This window comes from Arachis stenosperma, chromosome 6, assembly GCF_014773155.1.
Source record: "Arachis stenosperma cultivar V10309 chromosome 6, arast.V10309.gnm1.PFL2, whole genome shotgun sequence".
NCBI lineage: Eukaryota > Viridiplantae > Streptophyta > Magnoliopsida > Fabales > Fabaceae > Arachis > Arachis stenosperma.
The window spans coordinates 55,092,990-55,116,294 of NC_080382.1; the positions used below are offsets into that span (position 1 = coordinate 55,092,990).

The 23,305-nt window shown below is 40.9% G+C and overlaps 1 protein-coding gene across 1 annotated transcript; it reads left to right on the forward strand.

The window, feature by feature from the left end:
• Positions 1 to 8,645: 8,645 nt before the first annotated feature.
• Positions 8,646 to 9,056, forward strand: LOC130934064 (uncharacterized). The gene has a single exon (XM_057863654.1). It carries the CDS (start codon positions 8,646 to 8,648, stop codon positions 9,054 to 9,056), a length of 411 nt encoding a protein of 136 aa, XP_057719637.1.
• The last annotated feature ends 14,249 nt before the right edge of the window (positions 9,057 to 23,305 follow it).

A 23,305-nucleotide genomic window follows, 5' to 3' on the forward strand; every position in this document is an offset into this window, starting at 1 on the left:
TGAATTGGTGCTCATAAGTTACTTTTGCCAAGGGATGATTCCTCAAGACAAGCTCCTTCTTGATGCCTCAAGTGGAGGATCTCTCATTAAGAACAAAACCGCAGCGGAGGCTTGGGAAGTCATTGCGGACTTGGCGGATTCAACTCAACATTTAAGAACAAGAAAACCCAACCAAAGGCTATAAGTGAAGTCTCACCTTTTGGTGATGCTATCTTGACTAAGACACTTGGTGAGATGACGATCTTGTTAAGGCAAATCACTCAAGGCCAACAAATTCCACAAATGTTGCTATCTCCTCCACCCCAACCTCCTAGGATTGAAGGACCTCCTAGATCTTGTGGTATTTGTGCTTGCAACGGCCACTACACCGATGAGTGCCCTCAAATCCAAGAGGACAACACATTGGCGGTGGCAAATCCTTACCCACAAAGATCCAATTACAATAAAGGCAATCAAGGATCTCATCAATATGGAGGGAACCAAAGTCAAGGATGGAGAGATAACTCCCATCATAGGTGGAACCAACCATCTCAAGCTCAACCTTATTCCAATCAATAAGTCTATTATCAGCAAACCTCCCAAGGCCAACAACCTTACCATCAACCAACACAACCTCACTACCCACCATAACAACCACAAAACCCACCACATGCCCAACCCAATCAACAACCACATTATCAAAATCAAGCAAGATATCAACCATCATACACTAGGCCTAACCTCACTTAAAACAATCAACCTCCCCCTCCAAATCAACCTCATGTGAATGATGCACTTCAAAGCTTCATGCAAGAGCAAAGGGAGTTTCATAAGAAGCAAGAAACGTACATGGAAACCATTGCCGAAGCTTTATCCCGTTTGACTCTTTCTCCTTTGAACACTCAAAATACTCATCAAGCTTCTACTTCTAGTTGTTTACCTTCTCAACCCCAACCAAACCCAAAGGGAAACATTAACTATCACCCTTAGGAGTGGTTAATTTAGAGAATCTACACCGGTTCAGAATTCCACAAAATAATTCCATTGTTAGTATAGTCCAAACTGATAGTCAATCCTCGAAGCAAATTAAATTTTGGTTGTCACAAGTAACAAACCCCAAATAAGAATTAACCAGAGTATTTAAACTCCGGGTCGTCTCACGAAGAATTGCAATGAAGTGTTCCATTATTGGCTATGAAGGAACAAAGGGGTTTGATTTTATATTTTTACAAGAAAGTAAATGGCAAGAAAAGTAAATGAACAATTAACTAATAAGAGAAAGGAAAAGTACTCTTGGTTAGACATAGGTAATTAAGATTACCATCCTTGTCTATACACCATATATTGACAATTATGAGGAACCAAGCTCATTAAGTCTACTTCCAAAAGCCTTAAGTACGTAATATCTACTCCTAGGCTTGAAGTACGCCAAGTGGCTTGATCAACATCAACCCATAAGTCCCAACCTATCTACTAATTAGATTAGTAGTGGGTTAGTGTCAATGGATATCAAATTGATCACCAAGGATTCTCAAATCACCAATTCATTGAGACCCAATGACTCAAGGTCACTCAATTCCCTTAGCCTAGGCCAAGAGTAAAGGAAACTACTCAAAAACTAAAGGAGGCATTCTATCAAACAACTAGAGTGCAAGAAAAGTAAACATCACCAATTGCAAGAATTAACAAGACCTATAACCATCATGAGAAATAAATCAACAATATTAATCAAAGTAAACATCAAAGAGAGCATGGAAACATAAAATTACATTAAAAGAAAAGGAAATCCAACAAGAGTTCATCAACATAAAAGAGGGCAAAACAAGAATTTAACAAGAGAAAATAGAGAATTAAGACATTAGAATAAGAAATTGTGAAGGAAACAAGATGAAATCAAGGAATTACACTTAGATCTAAGAGAATTTAACCTAATTCTAGAGAGAAGAGGGAGCTTCTCTCTCTAGAAAACTAACTAAAGGCTCATGTTGACTAACTAAGTGCTCCCCCCTTTGCTCTTGCTTGAATTCTACATGAAATAGCTTTAGGAATGGGTTGGAATTAGGCCTGGGCAGCTCAGAAATTGCCCCAGCGTTTTGTCTTTAAGTGAATCACGTGCGAGCATCGACGCGTACGCGTCCACGCTATTTGGCAATTTTTCTATCCACGCGTACGTGCCATGTACACATACGCGTTGCTATGCGATGTCACTTTTGTGTGCGCGCCTTGTACGCGTGTGCGTCCATTGATGCATTCATAATCCTTGTTTTCTCATGCATTCTCCACTTTGCATGCTTTTCTCTTCATCTTCTTACATCCAATACTTGCCTTATAGACCTGAAATCACTAACAAACACATCAAGGTATCGAATGGAATTAAGGTGAATCAAAATTAGTAATTTAAGGGCCTAAAAAGCATGTTTTTACATTTAATCACAAATCAAGGGAGAATTACAAAACCATGCTATTTCATTGAATAAATGTGGGAAAATGTGATAAAATCCCCTAAAATAAGCACAAGATAAACCACGGAATCGGGGTTTATCAAACCTCTCTACACTTAAACTAAGCATGTCCTCATGCTAAATTCAAGAAAAAGACAACGGGGTATCAACATTTATTCAATATAAACTACCTAAATGCAACTTATCTAAATGAATCTATCTATATGAATACAATCACTTGGTCAAAACAAATCATCTTCCAAGGGAACATATGTAAGGATAAAGGCTAGATCAATAGGAATAAACTCAAACCAAACCAAACTCACAATTGCATTAAATTATCAAGAACAAATTCACAAACTTGCATGAAGAAGAATGATCATGGTAGAAGCATGTAATTGAGCAATCGAACCCTCACCGGATGTGTATCCGCTCTAATCACTCAAGTGTTTAGGGTTGATTCACTCCATTCTCTCCTAATAATGCTGTCGAAGATTTGTTCTTCATCTAACAATCAACAATCATTCAATGCATGCATACAATCATCATGAGGACTTTCCATAAGGTTGTAATGGGGTTAGGGTCAAGGTAAGGTCATATATGGTTAAGTAGACTAAGATTTGAATCTTTGATTAACCTAGACTTTCCACCTAACCTATATAATAACCTATACAATTAAGTGCTAACCTAACTACCCATTCTTCACTTTTCACATACTCATGTACTTTGTCTTCATTTTCCAACACTTATGCATTGATTTTATTGGACTTTACTTTGGGGCATTTTGTCCCCTTTTTATTGTTTTTATTCTTTCTCTTTCTTTTTCATTTCAATTTTTTTTGTACAAGAACATCAACGCATAAGGTTAATTCATTTAATCTATACATGAGCATGCACCCAATTCCTAAATATGAAATCATAAAAACACCCTTTTATCTCAACCAATGTTCCCAAATCTCCCCAAACTTAAATAATGAACACTCTCACTAGCCTAAGCTAATTAAAGATCCAAATAGGAGACTTTTATTATTTTTTGCTTTAGGCTTGTAATGTGCTACAATAAAGAACAATTGGGTTAAGAATAGGCTCAAATTTGGTTAACAATGGAGAGTAAAAGGTAGGCTATTTAGGTAAGTGAGCTAATGAAACAACGGCCTCAATCATACAAGTGCATGTATGCAAGGAATGATGGGCATATAGACTTAAACAAATCAAGGATCACAATCATAGAAAGAGAACAATTTCACACAAGAAGGAAAATAAGTGGTTAAAGATGTAACCACACTATTAGGCTCAAATCTCACAATCTTGTGTTCTTAGCTCAAGACATGATCCACAAGGTGTATAATTCAAGCAAGTACTTCAATATAATTTTTTTTTCAATTAATTGGGGTAGTGCCCTATAAATGAGTTTCTTGGAAAATTTCATCATTTTGACTAAGCTTATTAATGCAATGTTGTGATTGAAAATCTTCAAAAATTCTTTAGTTTACCCCTTTTTCTTTTCAAAACAAATCTCATATGCAAAAAGGGTTAACTAGGTTTCCACAATCCAAAATATTTTTCTAATCACAACCAAAAGCTAAGACAACTATATAAAGAAAATCCAACAAAAATATCTACTAACCAAAGTGCAAAATGTAATAAAGTAAAATAAAAGTATGCATAACTAAAATAAAAGTATCCATAATACTAATATGTACAATAATCCTAAAGAGAAATGTGCAAAATAGAGCAAAATAACAGAAACTAGGAGATAAATATCTGAAAGTGTTCACCACACATAGCTATCCACCGACGTAATGGCGGTGACCTCCCCACACTTTAAGATGAAGCATCGTCCCCGATGCTACTGCTGGGGCTCAGAATGGGGGTCGGCAGTTGTGTCTGGCTGCTGGGACTCAAGCTGTGGCTGTGGCTGTGGCTCCGCAGGAGGTTGCTGCACCTCTGGGATAGCCTTTGTCTCTGGTAGTGCCTCCGACTGAGCTGGCTCCTCTTCGTCAGATGCGGAAGAGTCGGGAAGAGGGGGTAGCTCAACGCCCAGTGCTGCAAATGACTGATCTACTCTGTCAAGGCGTCGCATGACGCGGCGCTCAGTACACTTTAGGAAGCAGAACATACGCTGTACCAGAAGATATGTCGGCTGGGGTGCTGGTAGTGGGACTAAAGGTACTACTGGTGCTGATGGTCCTGCTACAGCTGAAGAAGATGGTCCGGCTGGTGCTACTCGTGCTCGAGCTCTAGATGCACGCCGGGATGGGGGCTTCTCGTGCACCCACGTATCCCACGGAATAACATCCTCCTTGTCGTCGTCGTTTGAGGATGGTGGTGTCACGTCGTCGTCCTTCCAAGGGGTACTGGATAACTCAACCATCCTGGTGACCAGTATGGGAAATGGAAGTAGGCCACGGATGTGTGCTCACCATATGTACCTCCTGATCAATCAGGGAAAATATACCTCCTTTTCTTCCATAACATAGCCGATCAGGACGAGTATGTCCACCGGAATCTCAGAAAAGTGGGTAGTAGGCATGACATAGTGGGCGAATATCTGCTGCCAAGTCCTAGCATCTCTAGATAGATAAGCAAATAACATCCCCTTGGGCTTCTTGTTGTCTGAATCCATCACCTAAGGGGCATCCGATGCGGCAATTACCTCCCTCAAGGCATCATAATCAAAGGTCATACACTGTATTCCCACCTCCGCCTGCTCATAAGCATTTGTGGCACCAGTTTTAGGTAGGCAATGCAATGCATCCTCAATAGTAGCCTCACTAATTAGGATCTGACTGCCTCGTAGATAAACTGAATCAAGGGTCGCTCTGAAGAAGTTACAGTAGAATTCTTTGACCTATGATGTGTTTATCCTTCCCAAATCTCTATCAACATAGCCGAGGCCTTGTCCCTCAATGCGAGCCATCATGGAGTGCCTCAGGTCATCAGGAAGGGCCAATTTCTTTTCAATGTTCAGGTTTTTCTTTCAATAGGTTGGGAAGCGTAACTCACAGTACAAGTTAGGAAACTTGGCTGTGTCAGTGGGCTGAAGCTGTTAGTTCGCCTTATCCACTTCATTGAGTGGGTTTTTGGCATAGTGGGCATAAGGAGAAAGAGTAGGCGCTTGAAGTGTCTTCCTCTTCCTAGAGGTAACCTTGGCTTTCCCTTTATCAGCCATCCTGAAAAACAAAAATAACAGGATATAAACACTTAAACACGTAGAGGAAAGAAAGTAAGGAATGACACATTCGTGAGGAAGATGCAGTCATACCAAAAGAATGGTGAAAGGGTCAGTTTGAAAGTGAAAAGAAAAGTTAATTGGTTAATGAAATTAGAGGTTAGAGAACTGGTTCAAAAAGTTAGTAGTATGACAGTTATCGGCTCAATTAAGATAAATGCACAAAGTATGGAAAATATGCATGTTCACATTCATGAAGAAGATGCATTCATTGATGATGAAATATGGAATTTTGCATTAAAGCATGTAATATGAAAATAGTCATCAACAATGCCATGGTCACTAGATGTGCAATGATTGGTATAAGGATGTGAGATATTCACTATGTGTAACAAAAAGCAATTGGAAAACCGTTTTGACTCAAAAGGGTTACACTAGTGAAATTTGCCAATTATTACAATTGAGCGAACCTTAATGAAGAAAATTACAAGTTAAAGTCAATTGATAAGTTTAATATGAGTTAAAAAAGGCAATTGACTTAACATGAAAGGTGAAGATGCAAAAAGGTTCAAATTGAAGAGATTGGGTAAGGCAAGATACTAATTATCATAGAAATCCGACAAAGAGTTCATTGGACCGAACCCTTCAATGCATATCACGAAAATCAAATTAAACATGGGAATGCCAACCAAGTTAACCCAGGAATTGAACTTGGTGAGGTCACCTAAATTGCAAGGAGTTGCAAGTTCAATTCCAGGTATAATTTGAAGACAAACAGTTTCTAGAAATTTGGACAGCATTCCGCCAGTAAATTGGACGTTCCCTGATAGAAAATGGAAGAATATAAACATACGAATCCAAAATCTGCAACAAGCATGATAAGAACATTGATTACATATGCTCAGGCAGCGTTAAACACAATCATACAATGAAACTCAGCAAGGCAGCACATGAGAACCAAAAGTTCAACATAGCAAGAACAAGAATCCAAAACAGCAGTAACAGCTAGCATTCAACCAAGCATGCAACAATTAAGCAGCAAACAAGAACGGAGCACTTATCAGGCCTAGAATCCTCTAACCACATCCTAACTACCTAACAGCATGTATTTCTATCTAATCCTAATAACTAGAATCAACAATTAATCTATCTAAAATTAACATACAAAATTAATTAAATGATAAAAAATAGAGCAACAAGTAGGATGGAACCTAGCAAAGTAGCAGGAGCAGAATTTGGAACGGAAGGGAAGAGAAGAGTGAATGAAGGGAATGCAGAACCACTAACGACGACGACAGGGCTGGGCTCGCGGCGGCGCGGATTGGTGGCATGGAGCAGGGCAAGGGATGGTGAAAACAGAGCACGGGCAGTGGTAGCAAGGTATGAGTGGCAAAGAGAGAGAGAGAGAGGAAGAATGTGACTGTGGAAATAGGGAAGAGTTGGTGGTTGTTGGATGACCGGCAGCGACGGAAGAGGTCGCGGCGGTGGTCAAAGAATGGTGAGAGAGGCGATGAGAGATAAGAAGTATAGAGAAGGAGTAAAGGTGGGAATGGAGAGAGAAGATGGCGGCAACGCAAGTCGCCGGCGTAGGTGGTCAGTGGAGGTGATGAGCTTGAGAGTGGTGGTTATGGGGGGAAGGGGGCAAAGGAGGGATGAGAAGGAGAAACGATGAGGGAGAAGAGAGGGTTTAGGGGCGCGACTGTGCTAGGGCTTGCGTCCCTGGGGTAAGTGGATTTTTGAATCCACGCGTGCGCGAACCGTGCGCGTCCGCATGGATAGACAAAATGAGGAATAGACGTGAAAGCGCCTTGTGCGCCTAAGCGAGGGTAGAAACAAGGAGGGATGCGGACGTGTGACGTACGCGTCCGCGTAGGTTGTGACCTGGGCCAGAGGCACAAAGTTGGCCCAGAGTTGGCACAACTCTCGGGTCCTTGGCATGGGTGCTACAGCAGCGCTCCGACGCGCAGCGTCATGTGCGTGCGCGCGTGCCTTACTCTTTTTTTTAAGAAATACTAAAAACACTTAAAATCCTCCTAATCTTCTCTATGACTCAAAAACAACCAAAGTGTAAAATTAACCATATTTTTTAATTTTTGAGGATTTTTCAATAATTTGAGGAAACTTGCAACCTAAGTGTTCATGCCGTAGGTCGAGCTGTATGACCCAGGCTGATTGACGACAAGTCGACCAACCTCTTCAGGTCAGGATTATCCGAACTCTTCTCAAAAAGCTTTGCCAAATCACCAGGAGAGCCTAAAAAGGGCCCAAATAGAGGAACACGACCTAAGTCCAAAGGCAGCCCAAGCCTAGAAAGATAAGAGCGGTTCCCTTAAGGATAAGATGACTTCACTCAAAGATAAGATAAGATAACTATCTTATCTCCAGAAAGGTCACTCCACCCTATTATAAATACACTGGAGCACCCGTGTATAACTCACACTCTGATTCTACTAAAAACCTGCTTAATACCCTTGCTAACTTAAGCATCAGAGTCTCTTGCAGGTACCACCACCCTCTGGTGACGAAGGATCAGCACCATTACCAAGTCCAACAAGTCGGACACAGCGGCTCTGGTCACCAACATCAAGTCGGATACAACAACTCCGACCAGTACAGAAGATCTTGTCCGAGATCGACCAACAGTTTCAGGTAACCCTCGAAACATTGGCACCGTTGCCGGGGAGCTTGGAAGTCATCCCATTATCATGGCGGACAACCTTGACAACGACCACGACTCTGATCTAGAAAATAGGACGCCGCATAAGAACATAGATGCTACACCAAAGAATACTTCTCAACCAAACAAAGATAAAAAATTGCCAAGTACTGAAATCATGGAGGCACTTCAAGCTCAACAGGATCGCCTCAAACAGCTCAAAAAAGAGGCCGAGCATCAACAGGAAGCGGAGAGGGACCTTCTGTGGGAAACAAGGTGATGCCGAGAGTTAGAGGACAAGCTCCTAAAGCTCGAAGCCGACCTTAAACCAAAAACCATCCAGCTTGATCCCAAAGACAGCTCCCACAAAGATCAAGATCCATTCACTAAAGAGATTATGAAAGCCAAAGTCCCAAAAGACTTCAAAGCTACTGACATGACTCCGTACGATGGCACATCAGATCCAAGCCATCACCTCAGCATTTTCAGAAGTAGAATGTATCTCACCGACGCCTCGGATGCTATTCGTTGCAAAGCCTTCCCAACTACCTTAACAAAGACAGCAATTAAGTGGTTCAACACCTTGCCTCCCAGATCCATCACAAGTTTTGATGATTTAGCCAAAAAGTTTCTTGCTAGATTCTCCATTCAGAAGGACAAAGCCAAACACGCTCTGAGCCTATTAGGAATCAAGCAAGGAGATCGGGAGAGTCTTCGTAGCTACATGGAGAGGTTCAACAAAGTATGCCTGGACATACAAAGCCTACCAACGGAAGCCGCCATTATGGGTCTCATCAATGGCCTGTGAGAAGGACCTTTTAGTCACTCCATATCAAAGAAACATCCAACATCTCTAAATGAAGTGCAAGAACGAGCTGAGAAGTACATCAACATGGAGGAAAACTCTCGACTAGGAGAGATCTCAAAATCCGGATACTCCTACTCCTCCCGAGATAAGGATAAAGAGTCCAAGAAAAAAGAAGATCAATACAATGAGAAGCCTAAAAAACACAACAACTATACCCCTCTCTGGGTGTCTCTTGTGGATATTTACCGAGAAGTATGCCATACTGAAAAGATACCACCACCTCGTCCACTCAAAAGCAAGAAAGGAGGAGGAAATCAGACAAAATATTGTGAATATCACCGAATCTATGGACATCCTACCAATGAGTATTTTGACTTAAAAAATGTTATTGAGAAATTGGTAAGAGAAGGACGACTAGATCGGTATTTAGCCAACAAATCGGATGAGCCCCAAAAAAGAAAAAGGGACGAAGAGGTTGGACGAGGAGAGTTATAAACCCCGATTTCGTGGTTTATCTTATGCTTATTTTAGGGGATTTATTCACCTTTTCCCACATTTATTGAATGAAATAGCATGGTTTGGTAATTCTCCCTTAATTTATGCTTAAATATAAAAACATGCTTTTAGGCCCTTAAATTGGTGATTTTAATTCACCTTAATTCCATTCGATGCCTTGATGTGTTTGTTGAGTAATTTCAGGTTCATAAGGCAAGTATTGGATGGAAGAAATGAGGAAAGAAGCATACAAAGTGGAGAATGCATGAGGAAACAAGAATTGGAAATGCATCGATGGGCGCGCAAGCGTACAAGCCGCGCGCGCGCGCAAAAGTGACTTCGCATAGAGACGCGCATGCGTACATGACGCGTCCGCATGGATGAAGAAATAGCCAATCGACGCACACGCGCACATGGCGCGTACGCGCCTATACTCGCACGTGACTCACTTAAAGGCAAAATGCTGGGGGCGATTTCTAAGCTACCCATGCCCAATTCCAACTTGTTTTTGAGTGTATTTCATGCAGAATCGAAGTCCAAGCAAAGGGGGGAGCAATTGTTTGTAATTTAGCATCATGTAGGTTAGTTTCTAGAGAGAGAAGCTCCCTCTTCTTTCTAGAATTAGGGTTCTTAGGTTAATTTTCATCTTAGATCTAGGTCCAATTTCATGTTTTCATCTTGTTTCTTTTACAATTTCTTGCTTTAATACTTCAATTCTTCTTGGTTCTCTTGTTAATTTTACTTTTATGTCTCTTTTATGTTTATGACTGCTCATGTTGGAATTGGTTTCTTTTCTAATGCAATTTGATGGTTGATGTTCTTTGTATTGATGATTTGAGTTGTTGATTTACTTTTCTTACAATTGGTAGTTGGTAGATTTACTATTCGTGCACATTTATTATGCTTTCCTTTATTACCCACTAAGTGTTTGACAAAATGCTTGGTTGGGCTTTAGAGTAGATTCTGAGCATTCTTGGCTTGGGAAGAGTAATTAGGCAATCTTGAGTCATTAATATCCAATTTAGATTGGTGATCTAGAGTTGTTAGTTAATATCATTTTCAATGACTTTAATCTCTTGCTAATTCAATTAGTGAGTTGATTAGAATTTTTGACTTGAGATTAACTAGTCTTATTTGACTTTCTCTAATGGAAGATAACTTACACCTTCTTCCAACATTGGGGATGACGAAATAAGATAAATTCTTGTTAAGTGTTGTTATGATTAATGACTAGGATAGAAAGCCTATGACCTCGAGCCTTGCCATGAATGTCTCTCTTTATTACTTGCTTTCTTTAATTGCTTGCTTGATATAATTTTCTTGTCATTTAAATTCTTGCCCCTCTATCAATCAAAACCCCCCTGCACTTTTATAGCCAATAATTGACCACTTCATTGCAAATCCTCGTGAGACGACCTGGAGTCTAAATACTTTGGTTAATTTTCATTGGGGTTTGTACATGTGACAACTCAAATTTTTGATGTGAGAATTGTTTATTGGTTTGGAGCTATGCTTGCAACGAAGTAATTCTTTTCTATAAGAAGAAAATCTAGACCATTGAGCAAAATCTCATCTATCAGAGAGCGACCACCACGCACCCCGGAGAGGCACGTTCACATGATAAACGAAGGATTTGCAGGAGGGGGGATCTCAAAATCATCTTGCAAAAGGCACCTTAAATAAATATATCATGTCGAGGGAGGAGAAGGATCACCCGACCTCCCTACTATTACTTTCACCCAAGAGGACGCGGCAGGCATCATCCCGGGACATGACGATCCTATGGTCATCACTGTCATATTTGCCAATGCTAACCTCCACCGCACACTGGTGGACCAAAGAAGCTCGGTAGACATCTTGTTTAAACCGGCTTTCGATAAACTCAGCCTACAAGAGAAAGAACTTAGAGCATATCCAAACAGCTTGTTTGGACTAGAAGGCACTCCAATCCAACCGCTGAGATACATCTCACTACACACAACCTTCAGAAAAGGAACTCGATCAAGGACACTCAATATAGACTACATTGTAGTCGATGTAAGCTCAGCCTACAACACCCTGATAGGTAGGACAACATTGAATCAGCTCACAGCAGTAGTTTCAACTCCACATCTATGCATGAAATTCCCAACTCCAGAAGTGATTGCTACGATAAAAGGAGATCAGAAAATAGCGTGATGCTGTTACAATGAAAGTCTGAACCTTAGAGGCAAAGGGGAAGAAATCCACACCATCGAGCTCGGGGGAGTTCGAGGTCGGGAAGAACTTCACCCACAACCTGAGGGTGAAATCGAAGAAGTCCAGATTAGAGACACTCCGGACAAAACAACAAACATTGGGGCAACTTTGAAACAAGACACAAAAGGCCCTCTAATACAGTTCCTATAAGATAATGCTAACCTCTTCGCTTGGAAAGCTGCAGACATGCCGAGCATAGACCCCAAATTAATGTGTCACAAGCTGGCAGTATACCCAAGATCTCGATCAGTATAGTAGAAGCGTAGAAAGCTCGGACCAAAAAGATCCCGAGCTATGGAGGAACAGGTGCAGGCTCTACTGGAGGAAGGGTTCATAAGAGAGGTCAAGTACCCATTATGGCTAGCCAATATTTTTTTACTAAAAAAGTCAAATGGAAAGTGACAGATGTGCACCGACTACACTGATCTCAACAAAGCCTGCCCAAAGGATCCCTATCCACTCCCAAGTATTGACACTCTAGTAGATGCCTCATCCGAATACAAGTACCTCTCTTTCATGGACACTTATTCGGGATATAATCAAATCCTAATGTATCCTCCTGATCAAGAGAATACCTCATTCTTGACCCCAAAAGAAAGTTATTGTTACGTCGTCATGCCATTCGAACTCAAAAATGCAGGAGCTACTTACCAAAGATTAATGAACAAAGTCTTCGCAGACCATATCGGAAAACTCATGGAGGTATATGTGGATGACATGTTGGTGAAAAGACAAAGTGAGAAATCATTACTGCCCGACCTCACCAAAGTGTTCGACACTATAAGAGAGCATGGCATGCGACTTAATCCCGCAAAGTACACCTTCGCAGTAGAAGCGGGCAAATTCCTAGGTTTCATGTTAACACAACGGGGTATTGAGGCAAATCCGAACAAATGCCATGCCATACTTGACATGAAGAGTCCTACCTGTGTCAAAGAGGTACAACAACTCAACGGGAGACTGACAGCCTTGTCTAGATTTCTAGCCAGACCAGCTATAAGATCTCTCCCCTTCTATGCCACCCTAAGGAAAGGAAAGATGTTTGAATGAACAGCTAAGTGCGAACAAGCTTTCCAAGTTTTATAAGTTCCTGGGACAACCACCTATTCTAACTCGACCACGGGAAGGAGAACCACGTGTATTGTATCTCGCAGTAGGAAGCCAGGCAATAGTATCGGCATTGGTCAGAGAAGACGAAACTGGACAACAATCCATCTATTTCGTCAGCAAAGCTCTACAAGGGGCAGAACTGAACTATCAAAAGATAGAGAAGTTCGCCTACGCCCTCATACTAACTTCTCGATGACTTCGCCCCTACTTTCATGCTCACACCATCAAGGTTCGGACTAACCAACCCATGAAAGGCATTCTCCAGCAGACAGACTTAGCTGGAAGAATTCTACAATGGACAGTCGAGCTATCTGAGTTCGATCTTCAATACAAAACTCGGACGGCCATCAAGTCCCAATATTTGGCCGACTTCATTGCTGAGTACACTGACACTCTGGGAACTCCCACAGAATGGAATCTTTACATAGACGACTATTCAAACAAAACTGGGAGTGACGCAAGGGTGATAATAGAAAGCAACCAGGGAACCCAAATCGAACTCTCCCTTAAATTCGGGTTCCTTGCTTCAAACAACCAGGCCAAATACGAAGCACTACTAGCTGGTTTGAAGGTGGCTAAGGAGGTTGGAGCTCAAAGGCTTATCATCTTCAGTGACTCACAGGTAGTCACCTCACAAATAGTAGGAAACTACCAAGCTAAGGACTCTACCATGAAAAAGTACTTGGACAAAACCAGGGAACAACTCGGACAAATCAGGGAATATGAGGTCCACCATATACCTCGGGAACAGAATGCTCGAGCTGATGTACTCTCAAAACTAGCCAGCACCAAACCAGGGGGCAACAATAAGAGCCTCATCCAGGAAGTACTGCAGAACCCGTCAATCTCGGAAGAAGAAAAGGTCCTAGCCGTAACAGGTGTGGATCAAGGATGGATGACTCCCAAAATCAACTACCTCAAAATAGAGACACTCCCTACAGATAAGAAGGAGGCAAAAAGATTAAAACAGCAGGAATAATACTACACCATCATAAATAATACTCTATACAAAAGAGGGATTTCAACACCACTGTTAAGATGTGTGCCGACCTCTAACACAAAATAGGTTTTAGAAGAAGTACACAGTAGCATCTGCGGCAACCATCTCGGAGCATGAGCTCTCGTAAAAAAAGTACTCCAAGCTGGATTTTTTTGGCCGACTTTGCAAAAGAAAGCAACAGATTTCGTAAAGAGCTGTCCACCATGTCAAAAAATGCTAATTTCCACGTCGCCCCACCAGAGGAACTCATCAGCGTAACCTCACCTTGGCCATTCGCAAAATGGGGAGTTGATCTCCTCAGGCCCTTCCCCCAAGGATCGGGACAGGTCAAGTTCTTCATCGTAGGGGTAGACTATATCACAAAGTGAATTGAAGCAGAGCCCCTAGCTAATGCCACCGCCCAAAGAAGTCGGAAATTCCTGTATAGAAACGTTGTCATAAGGTTGGGGGGTTCCCCACTCTATCACCACAGACAATGGCACTCAGTTCACAGATGCAGGCTTTAGAAAATTGGTGGCCGACTTGAAAATAAAATACCAATTCACGTCTGTAGAACATCCCCAGGCTAATGGACAAGCAGAAGCTGCCAACAAAGTCATATTAGTCGAGTTAAAACGGAAATTACAGGAGGCAAAGGGAGCATGGGCTGAAGAGCTCCCACAAGTCTTATGGGCATATCAGACAACTCCACACTCCATGACGAGGGAATGACCCTTCCGACTAGCTTACGGAATGGAGGCAATGATCCCAGTAGAAGTCAAAGAAAGGTCCCCCAGAACGATCTTCTACAGTGAAGAGGCTAACTCCCAACTTCAAAAGGAAGAGCTCGACTTACTTCCAGAAATACGAGAAAGAGCTCGTATTAGAGAGGAGGCGTTAAAACGTCGAATGGCCTCAAGGTACAATCAAAAGGTAGTAGTACAACAAAGTTTTGCCAACAACGACCTCATCCTAATCCAAAATGATATCGGAACAAGTCGACCTGGAGAGGGAAAACTGGCGGCTAACTGGAAAGGACCCTACCGAGTCGTAGAGGTATTGGGAAAAAGGCTACTACAGGGTGTCCAAACTCGAGGGACAAGAGCTACCAAGGTCATGGCACGCCTACAACCTAAGAAAGGATCTTAGGCCAAAGGTGCACTCTTTTTCATGAAAAGGTTTTTTTATGAGGCACCAAAGCCAAGATCTGCAAAACTGCCTAACTTAAGAGGGTAAAATCCAACATATATTTTTCCTGTATGTCCACTTTCTATTTGAATAAAACTTTTCAGATTTTTTCTACAAAGCCTCTCTACAGGTCGACAAGGTGAAAACAAATTCACCGCCTGACCACGATGAAAATCGAATTCATTGTTCAAATTTCGACAAAGATCGACAAAAAACAAAAAGTGAAAACCAAATTCACTACTCGATCAAGACAAAGCTACAGGTCGGCAAAGTGAAGATCAAATTCACCGTCTGATCATGACAAAATCGACGAAGTTATAAAAATGTAATCTATAAGCTGAGGCCTGGCCAGTCTTACTAAAAAATGGATTACTAGAAATAACTTAAGACGGGCCGACATGAAGAAGTCGGACCAATCGACCAAAGCGACAAAAAATTATAAAAAAAAGTGATCCATAGAAAGAGGCCTGATGAGGTCTGAGGAAAAATTGATCTCTAAAAATAACTTAGGACAGACCGACATGAAGAAGTCGGACCCGACCAATCAAAGCGACAAAAAGTTATAAAAAGTAATCCATAGAAAGAGGCTTGATCAGTGATGCGTGGGCATCTTTCTTATCTTTTCCTAGTGAATTTGCATTTAAATTGTTGAGTTTAATCAAGAATTAATTATCTTTTAGCCACTATGGATGCTACTTTGAGTCTCGTGCAATTTTGTTTATTTTAGGTAGCATTTGGCTGGATTTGATGGAGAGGAAGCTTGCACAAATGGAAGGAGCACAAGAATTAAAGGAGATGATCATCGAGGAGCGACGCGTGCGCGTACCTGATGCGTGCGCGTACCTGACGCGTGCGCGTACCTGATGTGTGCGCATGATTTGGAGATTTGTGTAGCGACGCATGCGTGTACCTGACGCGTACGCGTGACACGCGAAGAAGACAATCGACGTGTACGGGTGACAGACGCGTACGTGTGACACGCGCCACATGCAGAAAATGCAGAAAATGCTGGGGGCGATTTCTAGGCCCCATTTTGGCACTCCAATAAGGTGTAGCTCTTTGTCAAGTTAGGTGTGGATGCAGTGAAGCAAGTGGTCCCCATCCATCAATCGAAGACTTGCTGATTGCTGTAATTAATTCTGATTTAAATTTAAATTTGATTTTAAAATAGAAAAGATATTATTTAATTTTTAAAATTATAATTTAAATTTATTAGGATTAGATATAAAAGATAAGGGGATTCTATTCCAATTTACATTCTGTACTTTACAGTTTACCTGAATCCTTATTTTCTCTCTGAACCATGAGCAACTAAACCTCCACTGTTAAGGTTAGGAGCTCTGTCTAGTGTATGGATTGATACTATTATTTTTCTATTTTAATTCATGTTTTGATTTATATTTCAAGAATTCTTTTCGTTCTTTATCTTATGAATTTGGGTGGAACGAAAGTAAGACCCTCTTTCTAATTGAGTTCTTGTATAACTTGGAAAAGCTCTTTACTTGAACAATAGCTTGAAAACAATTTCTCCTAAATTTTAATTATCTGGACTTAACGGGATATGTGACATATAATCCTCTTATTTTTGGGTAATTAGAATTTTTGTGGCATAATAATCAGAATTAAACTTCACCCCCTAATTGGAATTAATTGACCAAGGAATTGGTGATTGATGAATTTTAGAGAAGACTAGAAAGGTCTAAGGAATTATGGTTTAGTCACATATGGTTTGCCATGAATTAAATCTTGCATGATTAAAATAGTTAGTAGGAAAAGTCAATCCAGAAAATAGATAACTCTGAAACCTTAACTGCCTTCTTCATATTGTTCTTCCCAACTTATTTGCTTATTGCCTGTCTTTCTAATATTTTAAAATTATTGTTAATGCTTTTGAATCTTCAAAACCATTTTCTGTTTGTCTGACTAAGCTAATCACTCAATTTTTGTTGCTTGATCCATCAATCCTCGTGGGATCGACCCTCACTCACCTGAGGTATTACTTGGTACGACCCGGTGCACTTGTCGGTTAGTCTGTGGTTGTAAATTCCGTACCAATCAACCCTGATAAAAAATGGATTACTAGAAATAACTTAGAAGGGACCGACATGAAGAAGTCGGCCCAAGCCGATCAATAGCAACATAGTTATAAAAAGTAAATCCATAAAAAGAGACCCAGCGAGGTCCAACTGAAAATGGATTACTAGAAATAACTCGAAAGATTCAACGAAAGAAGTCGATTGACAGAAGGCGTGCGCTAGAAGGGATACAGCTCGACCCAAAGAAAGCCACGTCCTCACTTAAAAATCAAGTGTTCTATGAGAATACTAAGAAGAATAGTCGAACAAGGCTAGCCTCAAAAGGTCACTTCGACCAAAGCAGGAAATAAACAAACACAAAAAGGCAATAAAAAAGAGGTCGGACAGCAAAAGCTCCAACACTCTGAAGATTCCTCGAAATTCCAAAAAGTTGCAAACGAACACATCAAGAAGAAACAAAGCTACTATAATAAAGACTCAAAAGGCCACCCGAGAGTCAAGCTCAAGAGTTCAAAAGCATTTGTTTTTCTAAACAAAGTTGCTAAGGAAAAAAGCAACTAAAATGTCACAGTCAAACAACTACAAGCTACAAAAATAGAGTTCAAAAGACCCACAAGCCGGGCCAATAAGATACAAAAACAAATAAGAAACTACGAAGGATGCAAAGATTCCCCAGTGGCAGCATCCCGAGGTGAAGGAGGATGAGTCGCAAGAGGGATGGCATCAACTGTTCCATCTGGTCGAGTCAAGATTTGAACATTAGGATCCGACTCGGGACGGCCGACCTCAGGCGCAGGAGTTAGAGAAGTTGGGGTAACAGAAGCTTTGGCGGATGGCACAAGAGAAGGATCTACATCATCATCATCTTCATCCGGGGCAGGGACGATCTTCCCATCTTCCACAATATTGTCTAAACTGAAGAGAGACAGGTCGAGCTCGGGAGCGAGAACTCGGACCTGAGCCTTCGAATTCTCATAAGCGAAAGTCACGCTGCCCACAAGATGGCCCTGGAGCTCGGAGTAATTAGCTCGAGCCGATTCCAATCTCTCCCTATGCTCCTCCATCTCTCTATAAGTCTGGACATAGATATCCTTATGCTTATGCACCATCTCCTTAGCCAGATTTGTAGAAGCCACCGCAGCAGTAGCCTGAGTCTTCTCACCTTCTAATTCTTTCTCCAGCTTTGCCACCTTTTTCTCAAGTTCATCCTTCAACCCTTTGATCCTATCATATTCTGACTTGGCTTCCTCCATAAAAGCCTTCGTTGTGTGAACAGGAAGATTTTGGGCAGTTCGGAATAAGGCTGCTCCCATGTGTGCCATCTTAATGCTGCTTCGGGTAATGAAGTCCACATGACGAAGAAGGGATACATCGTTGGGAGGAACAACACCATAAGGAGTAATTTGATGATCAACAAACCCCGCAGCATCAAAATCAGGGGCATCCAAATTAAAGGGTTCAACAGCTTTTTGGTTTTTTGGAGGAGGGCCGACAGTAGGAGAAGAGGTAGCAACAGAAGTTTGGGGAGGATCAACCAAATAAACCTGAGGAGTAGGGATCACCCTCTTTGGCCCAGAAATGCTCGAGGTCTGCTTCTTAGGAGGAACCTGAGAAGACCCTTCCCCAGCAGCCTTGGCTGAGATGTTCTAGACAGCTGTGGCTTTCCTCGCCTTCTTAAAAGTCTTTATTGAAACATTATTCTTAACCATCTCTGAAAAACACAGCAAAACCAAGTTACAAAACTGGAAGAAAAGAAACAAAAGCAAGTAAACAAAGCAAAGAAAAAAGAAGTCGACCACTACCCAGCTCAGCTCAAAGAAGGGAAGGGTCCCCTAAGAATTTCTTTGTGTCGAGATGGGGGTTGCCCCCATATCTCCTCCAACACACTTACAAAAGCCTGCTCGACCTCATCAAGCATCTCCCACGAATATCTAGACACCACAACATTCTTTTGCCAGCATAAGGGGAAGGCAGGTTCATTATTCGACTCTAAGAAAAATGGTCGAGCTCCCTCAATAGCTCGGACCTTAAAAAAGTAGTTCTTAAAGTCCCTAAAGGACTCATCATACATGGAAAACACTTTCTTTCCTTGGGCAGACCGAAAAGATATCCAAGAAGCTTTCTTTTTGGAAGTCCTAGGTTTTGTCAAAATAAAGAGGTAAAGAAAGAGAGTTTGAGAAGGCTTGACATCCAGTTCTTGGCACAGTAGCTGAAAGATCTTAATAAAGCCCTAGGAGTTTGGATGGAGCTAGGACGGAGCTACATTATATGACCACAGCAAGTCGATCTCGAAAGAGGTAAAAAGAAGGGTAATGTTCATTTGGCTAAAAAAGTAATCATAAGCATAAAAGAAGGGGCGTTCCCCCTGGGTCCGAGAAGGAAAGCAAACCCTCTCATCAGAGTCAGGCGCTACCAACTCGTAGTTCTTCTCCTGATCCCTACTACTACAGATTCGATGATGTTTTTTAAGCTTCGCATAGTATTCAGAGTTAACCACCAAAACACACATTAGGACGAGGGAGTCCAGCCAGTTAGACATGCCCTCTGGGACTTTGGTGAATGTCTCGACAATATTTTTTTAAGAAGACATGGGTTAACTAGTCCTACAGTAAGAAAAAGAAAAATGGGTTACTAACCAAAATAGCTCGGGCAAATCAAAAATCATCTTGGACAAATATAGATACAACTCAGACTCAAAATAGCGAAAGGAGACCCCAAGACTCACATCAAGGTTCAGGGGCATCCTTTAGAGGCAGTAACAGAGTAAGAACTCAGAAAAATCTACAAACCTACGTCTCGGTATCTCTCAACAAGAAAATAACCCTCTTTCAACAAGCGATACTCCAAAAAGAAAGTCCCGAATAAAAAAGTCATCAAAATCGTAAAATCAAAAAGTCTACCAGCAAAGGAAACTACCATACATCAAACACGCCAAATGGAAATCGTCAAAGATGCAACCTTTCTTCAGAAATCAAATAGTTCACTATTCTAAAAGCTTCAAATCAGAGGACACAATCAAGAAACAAAAACAAACATTCCAAGCCCTAGAAGCATCAACTATCAGGAAACGCGTAAAGGTTCATACAAAGTCGAAGAAACCCCAAGAGAACACATTACAGCAATAATCGGACACAGCAAAAGCAGAAAGTTTCAAACTTTTCCAAGCAAAGATAAAAACTTTCTCAAAATCAGACGAAAAAAGAACAACAAAGGAAAAAGAATACCATCATGTAGTAGGGAGGAGACGATAAAACACTAAAGAAATTGAAGCAATAACGAGGGCACACCAGACGATCACCTTTCAAACAAATGAACAAAGCACCAATAGTCACCTCTGAAAGTAAGGAGAAACGTAAAAACGTGAAAACTTGGGAGCAAGCGAAAGTGAAGAGTCACATACGAGCCAGAAAACACATGAACAGAAGGGTAAAGGATGAAAGCAAAAGGCAAAGTCTTTTGGCAATTCAAAATAAAAAGAGGGAAACGGCAAAAAGAGGAGTTAATGGGCTTTAAAAACCATTGCACGTTCCCAAAGCAAGAAACGCACGTTTTAAACTAAAAGGAGTGAAGGAAAATGCTTTGCATTCAAAGAAGACCCAGACAACCAAAATACTCGAGCTCGGCTTCTCCGAAAAGGATCGAAGTCTAAAGGACTCGACTTTAAAAAGACCACGCTCAAGCAGGGGCACTATTCATACCTTGGGTCAAGCTGTATGACTCGGGCTGATTGACGAAAAGTCGACCGACCTCTTCAGGTTAGGATTATCCGACCTCTTCTCAAAGAGCTCGGCCAAATCACCAAGAGAGCCCAAAAAGGGCCCAAATAGAGGAACATGACCCAAGTCCAAAGGCAGCCCAAGCCTAGAAATATAAGGGCGGTTCCCTTAAAGATAAGATGACTTTACTCAAAGATAAGATAATATAACTATCTTATCTCCAGAAAGGTCACTCCACACTATTATAAATACACCGGAGCACCCAGGTATAACTCATACTCTGATTCTACTAAAAACCTGCTTAATACCCTTGCTAACTTAAGCTTCGGACTCCCTTGCAGGTACTACCACCCTCCGTGATGAAGGATCAACACCATTACCAAGTCCAACAAGTCAGACACAGTAGCTCTGGTCACCAACATCAAGTCGGATACAACAGCACCGACTAGTACAGAAGATCTCATCTGAGATCGACCTACAGTTTCAGGTAAACCTCAAAACAGAAGAGCAAAGAGAAAGGGAAAAGTTACAGTAAGCGCAGAGAAGGGGAACTGAAGGGATGGCACTTTGAAATTTCAAAAAATGAAATGAGAAAGGGGTAAACGGCAAAAGGGGAGTAAATGAAATCCTTAAAAGCCTTCGCACGTTCCCTAGGAAAACGTAACACACGATGCAATTAAAGGAGTGTAAAAAACATTCCGCATTTAAAATCACTAATTGGAGGTTTTACCAGCGAAGACCAACTAAAAGTGCTCGAGCTCGGCTTCTCCAAAAAGGATAAAAGTCTAAAGGACTCGACCTTAAAAAGACTGCTGAAGAATGGATTTCCTTACTGTAAAGAAATATAAAAAATATGATTGCGTTGTAAGTATAGCTTCTAAACCAACAGAAAATCCTTTTTACAAACGTTTGGTTGTCACAAGTAACAAACCCAATAAAAAATAATTAACCGAAGTATTCAAACCTCGGGTCGTCTTCTCAAGGAATTGCAGGGAAGTATGTTTTACTATTGGTTATGGAAAACAGTGTTTTGGGTTTTGAAAAGGTTTTGAACAAGAGAAATGGATTGCAGGAATTAATAAATTAATAACTAAGAAATCTCTTGGCAAGGTATGAAAACTAGAAGTCCTATCCTAGTTATCCTTATCAATAGTGATAAGAATTATATTCATGCTACCACTAAGTCAACCTCTAACTATGAAGGTCAGTTAAGTGTACAAATTAATTTAACACCTAAAGTCCTAGTCAGCTCCTCAAGGAAAGACTAGAGTTATAGGAATCTAGATTAATCAATAAAGATAACAATTATCAATCACGATGAGTTTGACAACTCAAGAGTTACCAATTAATCAACCAAAGTCAAAAGGAAAAAATCTAAATTATTTATATAATAAATAGAAGAAAGCAATCATGAGTCTGAAATACCTCAAATTCTATTAAATTAAGAAAATCATAACATGAATGGTCCATGAGCCAATTGGACAACATAAATCAAATACACATAAAAGCATCAGAGTAAGTAAAAGTAGAAGAGAAACATAAATTATTGAAGCTGGTATGAAGAAACAATCCTAATGACTAAATCCTAAATCCTAAGAGAGAGGAGAGAACCTCTCTCTCTAAAAGCTACATCTAAATCCTAAAACTATGTATGAATGAATGATGTATTTCCTCTCTTCTCCTCAATCGATGGATTCCTCCATTTGTAACCCTTTAATCTGTGTTTTCTGGGCTTAGATCTGGACCAAAAAGGGTCCAGAAGTTGCTGGGGTTGACTTATGCAAATTCTGCAGATCGCACACATCACGCGTCCGCGTGGGTCACGCGGTCGCGTCATCTGGAGTGTTGCTCTTCCACGCGGTCGCGTCATTCATGCGTCCGCGTCAGTTGTGTTTCGCAAGTCACGCGTCCGCGTCGTCTATGCGCTCGCGTTGACGCTAATTTACGCAAAGCACGTGTTTGCGTCGTCCATGCGGACGCGTCGCTGCCAGTTTCTCCAAAAACTCCAATTTGTGCTTTCCTTCCATTTTTGTTTGTTTCTTTTCCATCCTTTAAGTCATTCCTGCCCTATAAAACCTGAACGTACTCAACACACAAATCATGGCATCGAATGGTAATAAAGGATAATTAAATTTGATTATTTTAAAGCATAGGAAACATGTTTTCTCATATGTCATATCCTAAGGAAGAAATTGTAAAACCATGCAAATTTATATGAATAAGTAGGTGAAGAGTTGATAAAATCATTCAATTTAAGCACAAGATTTATCACAAAATAGTGGTTTATCAACCTCCCCACACTTAAACAATAGCATGTCCTCATGCTAAATCCAAGAGAAAAGAGTAAAGGTAAAATGGTGGAATCATATGCAATGCAATCTATTCTAAATGCAACTACCTAAAGGAGTCATGCAATTCTAGTTATTGTTCACCTATATATAAAGCATACATGTAGTTAAATTAATTCATTTCTTCAAAGAATCATGT